Here is a 10,022-nt window from a genome sequence, read left to right as displayed (position 1 = left end):
TCGCCTTGTCTGAAACCTCGTTTGGTATCGAACGGCTCGGAGAGGTCCTTCCCGATTCTGACGGAGCTTTTCGTGTTGCTCAACGTCAGCTTACACAGCCGTATTAGTTTTGCGGGGATACCAAATTCAGACATCGAATGAATGTGTACAGTGTAATTAAATATACATTAAATGAAAAATGTGTGAAAAGTAAGTTAAACATAGTGAAATAACGAGCATTGTTTTTACAAATTTTTGAACTTCAAATAGAAATATCTCGAAAACTCTGAGTCTGAGAAAGGTATATGTGTTTTTTAATCCGACACGATTCCGATTACTTTGGCGGAAGGGTAAAAAACCGAATTTCCGTATAAATGGGGTACGTGTGGATAGTTGAGCTTCTCAAGAGAAGGAAAATAATATAAAAATAACTTATATTTTTTAAAATATTCACTATTAAAAATTAAAAAATTTGCACTAACAGCACATGGTATTTCTCCATGTTTCACAGAATTTTTTTTACATTTTTATACATTGGTATATTTAAATATACACTCTAAACATTGATACAAGTTCACATTTGATTTTATTTTTGTAATATTTTAGGGAAATTTATTAATTTAAAAATCACTTGGCACACTCATCGTTGCAAAGTTTAGACTGTTCAAATTATCATATTCATATATTAAACGCAAAATTTGTAGGATTCTTAACGATTTTTCTTTGTTTGTTTTTTGCGTGATTCTTTTTTCTATATTAGTTATAATAAAAAATACTTTACAACAATTTTGAAGTTATAATATTGAGTTGTGAACACTTTTCATATACATATATATGTATAATATGCGATTTATGTTTAATAAAGACAAATAAGTAAAAATCTATGATAATATTGTAAAATCGAGTTGACTGAAGTACTTTCGCGTAGTACTTCTTACTGCGTTGGCGGCCTTCGGCCGCGCTTTTAAAAAAATTACCCTGGTCGACCTAACACCCGGGGAGACTAAAGTACTTCCGCGTTGTACTCCTTTAAAAAATAATCCAGATCTAGCCACTACCCGGGGTAACCCAAGTATTTTATCATTTTATTACGTATTATTATATAATATTATATAACCTAGTCGTTTGTTAAATTTAATTAAGAAAAAATTCATATGCCTGGAAAGATTCTTTATACTTATTTTAATTTGAAATATAATTTATAGACACACTTGTTTTTGTTAGATATAAGATTGCTAAGTAAAGAAAGATTTTTTTTTTTTTTTTATTTTATAAAAGCTTACATAATAAKACAATTATTATACAAACTAAGAAAATACGCAGCACTAGCATCATGGGCTATCGGCCGACTGGTTATATTATATGCGTCGAAGAAGGTCGCTGTCTTTCAAAAAGTTNCAGAACAAACCGTTATACCGTTTTAACAAACTCAATAAGCAAAGAGCGAAAAGCAAYCGGTTACGATGACAGTTCGACGGTGAATGAAAGAAAGATTAATTATATCGAAATAGAGAAATTCAGCAAATTGCTCATATTTGCTTATTATCATATGGCAGCTCTCCATTTTCTCATAATTGTTAGCACATAAATGATTCTCACTTCGAGTGTAAAAAGAAATTTTTAAAATAAAGATTTAAAAATCCTGCAAAAAGTGAAAAATGTGGATGTATTTAAATGTTTATAGTTTAATTTAAGTACTTTGAAGTTAAAAATGTGCGAAAAGTGTGTTTAGTGCGATGAAATAGCTTGTTGGTATGTTCGAATTTTTGAACTTTAAGGTCAAATATCTCGTAAACTAAGCTTTTGCGGTACCTATATATAATATATCCTATATTTTTAATCAGAAGGACTTCAAATCGCTTAACCAAAAAAATCGGAATTGTGCCTTTAATCCTGAATCCAAAAGATCGTAATATTGCCATTTATACTATGGTACGTATAGAAGTTTCGCTTATCATTTTTAAACCTTTTAGAAAGTTTATTTGGTAGCACTGTAATTTAACCGATTAGTAATTTTATAATCGAGTAAGCCGGATTTAACCATCTTTATTCCGAATAATATTTTGACATAATGATTTAGGTTTAAAGCACTTGTTTCTTTGCAAACATTTAAATTGATTTTGAAAACAAAATGGCAAATATAACTTCAAGAGTTTTTGCGGCCATGCAAAATTTGGATATTGCAGCTCTTTCCACTTATCCATCTCACGAAATACGTCCGGTGTTACCTTCACTAGTACGGATGAGTTTATTGTCGCCTCTTGATAACACGGAATCATCAATGGAATCGCGGAAACAAATTTTAGCTGTTCTCATTGGAATAGAAGTTGTAAATAGTATAGTTTCGTATTTGCAAGTGAATTACCATGAGTTAGAACAGGAATTAAAAAAAGAGCTGCAAGCACGGCAGAAGTCGGTGTACTTCGAAGGGCAGCAGCATGAATTTGGTTTGCAAACCGGTATAGCTCTCGGATTTGAGCGCGCAGATGTTACTCGGAAGGTGCGAGTTGTTTTATCTGAGATTTTTAATATTCAATGGCAATTATCGGATCAAAAAACATTTTTGCAATCGGAAATTCTGGACGATGGAATCTATTTGGAGGAAGTTGTGGATATTTTATGTATTGCCTTGGCGGAACTTCCTTCCTTATTGAATATTTTGGAGTTAGCGGATGCTTTGGTGCATGTGCAAAATGGACAACGTATTATTTGCGCTTTAGTGGCAAATTTTCCTGATTGCTACAGGGATGTGGTTACACATATTATTCTGAATTGTGATGAGGAAAGTAATGAAGGGAAACTAAAACTCTCATTATTAATGGCGCTAAACGAAATGAATCCATCCCAAGCATTGCCAACGCGATCTATATGCGTAGAGATTCTAAAAGTTCCTTCTTTTATGCTCAAACTTTGTTTAAAGTTTCCCGAAGACTTGGTAAGTAATAATTTACATATTCATTAACTTTGTTTAGTAACTATGCAGAAGTTCGGTGCTTCAGACAATCAGATAGTCTTTCGTTATTTTAGAAATCGACGAAATATGTCAAAACAATATTTAATATTCGTTTAAAGGTAATTATTCAATTATTATGAATATGAAATCCGTCATGATTATATATAGGTATAATACGCCTTTTTTAAATAAAATATATAGTAATACATCGTTAATAAACATACATTTCAATTTACACTATGAGTTCTCTGATTATGAAGTTTTCTTAGGCAACCTAACTAATAAATTCATATTTAAAGTAGAAAATTTAATTGCGCTATTCATCAGTATTGACAAAGTGCGAACGAACGCATTTGCAAGTTGATGCTTATGCGTTTGTATATCAATTAATAATTTTGTAATTAAAGATAAGGAAATCCTATATCAAGTATAATATTAAATATAGAATAATCATAAATTGCTACTCTTTGTTTTCTTTATATGACAATAACAGATTCACATTTTGAGAATACAACTGTTTAACCTGTTACGATTTCCGCTTTCACAGTTGCCTTTTAGGGATACTTTAAAAAAACCACTACAAAAGGAAAAATCATTTCGTGTCTACATGTATATTTATTTCATATGTACTCATACGTTTATATTCTCTTAGGTGGCCTTTCTCACTGGAATGCTACTCGGCAATGATCAAAATGTTCGGACGTGGTTCGCTATTTATATAAGGTCAAGTCAGAAAAGAAAGAGCGACGCATTGAATTTAGTGCGAGTAGAGCTATTGCAACAGTTGCAGAAAAATGTTCAAAAATCCTTAAATCCAGGAAATGGGGAAGATTATACTGTACAAGGAGTGGTGTTAATGCGTTTATATTGCGCCTTGCGTGGAATAGCCGGATTGAAGTAAGTGTAGAAAATGTATGTATTTTTTATTCATACTTAGCACAAAGATGCACCGTTAAAAGAAAAACACGATCTCTCAATTTTATTAGGATAATTCACATATTGGACAATATATGCGGTATAAATTATTCGAAATACCAGGAAATTCGAAAATCTTTATATGGGAACTAAGGGAAGTATTGCCCCGATCCAACCGTTTTGTAGCACACAGACTTATTACTATAATCCAAGGATTCTCAACGATTTTTTCCGAATAACCGATATTTTCGTTAAAAAGTCAACTATAGGCACTGGAACCACATATTCAGTTCCTAGGGACTTGAACAGTTTGGATCATTAGTATATAGGAAAGTGAAAATTTAAAGTCAAATTAAAATTGTATTACATGGAAGTAAAGCGAGGCTGTAGTCCTAACACTGTAACATAAAAATGTCGGAGGAATGTGACGTACCAAACTTGGTTGAAATATGTCGGGCGGGTTTCGAGACATGTGATTTCACCTAAAAGTGGGGATGCTACACCCATTGTCCAATTTTGACACTCCTCCTTGACTCCTTTAAAGCCAATTCATACCATCTCAGAAGTAACATTTAAAGATTCTGTCGCATTTAGTCATTGGTTTAGCGCGGTTTTCACATTGTCGGTAGGAGTTTTTATAATATTTTTGCTAGGCGAATTCGGTTCTTGTAGCTTCTGCGGTTGAGAAGATATGTACATTAAACATATAAGAAGGCGGGACCACGCCCACTTTTCAAAATATTTCTTGTGAAAAAGGCGTTTTGTGGGCGTTGTTGTTGTCCAACTACGCCCATCTACAACTCGTCCTTACTTTTTTTACCTAGAAACACGTGTACCAAATTTCGTCAAGATATCTCAATTTTTACTCAGCTTGCATGGGCGTACAGACATACAGTCACCCGGATTTCAATTTATCTCGTCATCCTGATCATTTATGTATATATATATGTCTATCTCCATTAGTTTTAGACAATAAATACAAAACTATTGTACTTTGTAGCAACATGTTGAAAGAGTTTACAATTGTCTTTCCAAGCAATTCTAATTCCATTGATAGTTCAGAAAATATTAACACATTTCAAATTTGAGTTTATGCACAAAATTTGTATATTTTTTCCATAGTATGGAGGCCTTTTTACCCTCATATTATCTTTACCTTCGTCATAAGACTTTCTTTTTTTAATATTTGTTATGATTTTTTTTTAAACCGTCATAAATCATATTTGCTTTATAAATAAACACAGTTAAAAACGTAAAACCATGCTTTTAAAGCACATTCAACTAAAATGCGAATAATAAATCTTAATACAATATAATCTTATTGATTTATATTGACCGAGAATTTTTGGATTTGTTGCCGTATTTCAATCAATAATGACTTTAAAAAATAGAAAAGCTTCTTGAATGGTCCCACATTGGGAAGACACTTGAAAATCGTTGGTTACGTTTGTCATTCTGAACTTTATTCCGATGGTGAACTGTATTTTGTTAATAAGCCTTAGTTCATATAAGCACCTGCGCACTCTCCAGCTCTCGGCAATTGTGAGACAAGTATAAAAATGACGAAATTACTGCCCGATTTCAGTATGCCTGCCCCACAAAGAACGGAAGAGCTCTCCACTGATTAGGTCAGAGGCTTTGGGATTTCAAGTCAAACAAACATATTCTTTTTTACTTCCGAATCAAGGGTAATTTTTCCATTTAATAACAAACCGCGAGACTGGCGTTCAAGGGGTATTTTTTTCTTGAACGCACCAGGGGCACCTTAAAAACTTTTTTGCTGAAGCACAGTTGCGAAAAGACTTTTCGAGTTCGGCTAAGGTCGCATGCCGACGGATACTAATGGAAAAATAACCTTTGACAGCCTATTTAGTAATGTTAGTTCGGAAAGTAACCTTATAGTTTTTGCGAGTTTGCAATGAAAACCTTGCGAACCGGGAGTGTTTGTGAGAAATATCTGTTATGGTGGCCAAAAATTAATTAGTAGAACAAATTAATAAAAGAATATTAAAGCTGAGAAAAATGAATAAAAAAAATATTAGAGCAAGTACCAAGTGAAGTGAGACAGACACAAGTTGAAGCTCCTTGCTTCCCACGGACAACTGTGCGTGGTTTGCGAGACAAAAACAAGTACATAAGCATAATTAACATGCCATCGATTCTATTTTATTAGCTTGGTTGCAACAGCTTCTTTCGTTAGAAGTTGGGCTTGATTATCACTGAAAATGACAATACGTTTTTCTGCAGAATAATCTCTGCATATCTGCTAAAGGCAGGCTCCTTAGCTTGAAAAATGTTTGGAAATATATTCTTGGACACTGACAGGTTGGTGCGTAGTCCCATTATCCAAGCCACAGTTCCACGTGCTATGCGTCGTCTGTATACCGTACTTTCAATTCTAAGATAAACCTCTGTTATTATTTTCAAAACGATGTACTGTGCAGCGAGGTGCAGAATCAATTTTCGTGTAGCGATTGGGTACGTGCACATGACACCAGTGATACATGCACATGTCAGCCTCTGAACTATCGTCAGCCGTTTATCAACAGTTGTTATTTAGACCATTGACATTCAAGATGCCGCTGAATATGTGGGCATTGGTCAGACTATCGGAGCGTACTTCAGGCGAGTTGCAACTCAGGTTCTACCAGCTAAACTTTGGCACATATTCAACGCTTTGGTGGAATTTACAATGTGGGAGTCCATTTTCTTGTTTCATGTAATTTTAGTGTCTCCTACCAAGGATCCTATATATTGAATAAATCTCTTCCTCGTGAACTGAATAATTGCCGTTTTGGGTTTAATGTTAAGCTCCACCATCTTTTAACCTCTTTGAATAATGTCACATAGTGTGATCCATTAGACGTTATTACATACAGAAGCTTATCTACTACTAGGCTCCATAGCCAAGGTGACATCACTTAAACCTGAGGGCATCTCTTTGTCCTTGCTAGTGGGATGCTACATGAGACTAATGGAGTTTTCCACTTATTTGGAATGTAACGTACGCAAAACTGTCGACTTTTGTATAGTAAGTTTTCGATAAGTTAAATCAGAGAGTTTTTTTAGATGTACATACATATATATTAAATAAAAAGTGCAAAGCATTGTTTAATAATTTATTTCTATTTTTTATTTTTACGTTTAGATTTAATGATGATGAAGTCAATATGTTAACTCAACTAGTTACTAGCCGTCCACAACCAACACAATCTGGACTTCGATTCGTCTCATTGGCCCTTTGTATGCTTATTGCGTGTCCATCTCTTGTATCAACAACAGCTCTTGAAAATAAATCAGTTGAATGGCTACAATGGCTTATAAAGGAAGATAAATTTTTTGGCAGAAAGTCAGACACCTCTGCATCTCTGGGTGAAATGTTGCTCTTGCTCGCAATACATTTCCATAGCAATCAAATAACTGCCATAAGCGAGTTAGTTTGTTCTACTTTAGCCATGAAAATTCCTATTCGTCCAAATAGTACAAATCGTATAAAACAAGTTTTCACACAAGATCTATTTACTGAACAAGTGGTCGCATCTCATGCAGTTCGCGTGCCAGTAACACCCAATTTAAATGCAAATATTTCCGGTTATCTTTCGGTCCATTGTATACATCAATTATTGAAATCTCGGGCATTTTTAAAGCATAAAGTTCCTATTAAACTGTGGATTTACAAGCAAATCTGTAATTCTGTACGACCAGTTCATCCTGTAATGCCAGCTTTAATAGAAGTTTATGTTAATTCGTTAATAGTACCGAATCCGTTAGGGAAAGTCAATGTTGATCACATGCATAAACCATTCTCTGAAACCGAAATTTTACATATTTTTAAATCATCGAAAGCTACTACTATTGATAACAAGAACTTCTTTGGAGCAACCCAAACTATTTCAATTGGCGCCACATCCGCAGAATTGGAGGAAATAATGGGCATTGAAGTAAAATGCAATTTAACGGCTCAACTACTTATACTATATTATTTGGTTCTTTATGAAGAGACTCGTCTTTCTAATACACACAATCAGTCTACCACCGGAAGAAAAATAAAAGAGTATACCAATAACTTCCTGGCAGAACTGCCTATGAAGTATTTGTTGCAGAAAGCGGAACAATATCAAAATGATTACGCTGGTCTATTTCATCCATTACTTCGCTTAATTATCTCGAACTATCCTCATTTGAGCATGGTTGACGATTGGATGGAGGAGCACTATGTATCTAATCCAGTATCACCAAACCTCATGGTGAATAAACAAATTGAACGTGCTCTTGTTATTAAGGCACTTGAAAAAATAAGTACGAAACCGGCAATAGCAATACGGGTTTTTAAAGCCCTTTTAAAGCTGCCTGCTGAAGATCTTGCGCAGTATACAGATTTAATAGTTGAAAACATGTCAAAAGTTTTTCAGAAAAACATTCCACGAATTATTCAAGAACTCTATAAGGATATATGGTTACGACTTAATTCGGTTTTACCTACTAGTTTTTGGAAAATGTCTTTAAATTCTGTAATGAATGTGGAAACTGGTGCTACTAGATGTACATATGTTAATGAAGATTTGTTGGATCCATTACAGGTTCTAAGGTATGTCTGCAACTATTTATATAACTATTTCTTTTTTTTACTCCGAAGAAATGAAATATACGATTTACATATTTCAGGTGCGGTAAACATGTGTTTTACTCTCCTTACACGTTAATGATACTGCTCCGAATACTTCAAGGAAGTTTGGCCGCATCTAAAGCTTTTCTCAACATACAAATGCAATCTAAACAGATATTAGATAAAAATGGTCAGTTACAAAGTGATAGTGATCGCGATGAATTGAAGACAGCATTAATTGCATCTCAGGAGAGCGCAGCTGTGCATATACTTCTGGAGGTTTTAGCAGACATGAACAAAAATGCAAAAGACACGGTAGCAACGTTTTCGTTACGAGAAACGCAAGGCATAATATGCTCCTTTATACATCAGGCTTTTATATCCGAACCTTCCTTAGCTAAACTAGTTCACTTCCAAACATATCCACGAGAAGTTATACCAATGATGGTAATGGGTGTCCCTTCAATGCATATATGTATAGATTTTTTGCATGAATTTCTCAGTATGCCGGAAATGGATAAACAAATTTTTACAATCGATTTAGCATCACATCTCGTTCTTAAATACGCTATACCAAAAAGTTTAAGTGTCTCAAAATTCTGTATTAACACAGTCCAATCTTCCTTATCTCTACTTTCGACACATGCTAAGTGCAAATTTTTAAGCAACATTCTTCCGGCCCTTATACGATTTGCAGAAGCTTTCCCAATTTTAGTTGACGACTGTATTAATATTTTGATGTTAACGGGAAAGAGTTTGCATTCACAGGGAACTTTAGGTATTAACTCAACTCAAATGCAACTTACATCAAATACAAAACAAAAATGCTTCAAGGATACACAACAATATATAAGCATGATAGAGGAAGCTTTTGAAACGCTGATTACTAAAATTGTGAATAAAGTTGAACTGTACTGAAACTGTTCCACAAACGTGAATAATCAATTCACCTAGACAATAAAGAAATAGTAAACAATGTCGCAATGACTTCCCCGTTATTTTTGAGTTTGTTGGTGATATTAATAAAAAGATTTATCTGAACTAAATCGTTCTTCTTCTTAATTGGCGTAGTCACCGCTTACGCGATTATAATCGAGTTAAGAATCGCGCGCCAGGGGTGGAGGTCTTCTTCTTCCTCTGCTTCCCCCGGCGGGTACTGCGTCGAATACCTTCAGAGCTGGAAGGTTTTCGTCCATTCGGACAACATGAGCGTAGCCGCTGTCTTTTAATTCGCTTAACTATGTCAATGTCGTCGTATATCTCATACAGCTCATCGTTCCATCGAATGCGATATTCGCCGTGGCCAACGGGCAAAGAACCATAAATCTTTCGCAGAACTTTTCTCTCGAAAACTCGCAACGTCGAAATCAAATCAGTTGTCATCGTCCAAGCCTCTGCACCATATAGCAGGACGGGTATTATGAGTGACTTATAGAGTTTGGTTTTTGTTTGTCGAGAGAGCACTTTGCTTTTCAATTGCCTACTCAGTCCGAAGTAGCACCTGTTGGCAAGAGTTATCCTGCGTTGGATTTCTAGGCTGACATTGTTGGTGGTGTTTACGCTGGAACC

At 34.6% G+C, this 10,022-nt stretch overlaps 1 protein-coding gene across 1 annotated transcript; it reads left to right on the top strand.

Annotated features, from left to right (window-relative positions):
• The first annotated feature begins 1,659 nt into the window (after nucleotides 1–1,659).
• Nucleotides 1,660–9,499, top strand: LOC108971291 (integrator complex subunit 2). Its single transcript, XM_018937255.1, has 5 exons — nucleotides 1,660–1,731; nucleotides 1,824–2,914; nucleotides 3,585–3,829; nucleotides 6,996–8,435; nucleotides 8,513–9,499. Exons 2-5 carry the CDS (start codon nucleotides 2,111–2,113, stop codon nucleotides 9,369–9,371), a joined length of 3,348 nt encoding a protein of 1,115 aa, XP_018792800.1. The 5' UTR covers nucleotides 1,660–1,731; nucleotides 1,824–2,110; the 3' UTR covers nucleotides 9,372–9,499.
• Nucleotides 9,500–10,022: the final 523 nt, after the last annotated feature.

Source organism: Bactrocera latifrons, unplaced genomic scaffold (genome assembly GCF_001853355.1).
Source record: "Bactrocera latifrons isolate USDA-ARS-PBARC rearing strain unplaced genomic scaffold, ASM185335v1 scaffold_338, whole genome shotgun sequence".
NCBI classification, from domain to species: domain Eukaryota; kingdom Metazoa; phylum Arthropoda; class Insecta; order Diptera; family Tephritidae; genus Bactrocera; species Bactrocera latifrons.
This window is presented reverse-complemented; position numbering and strand designations above follow the sequence as displayed.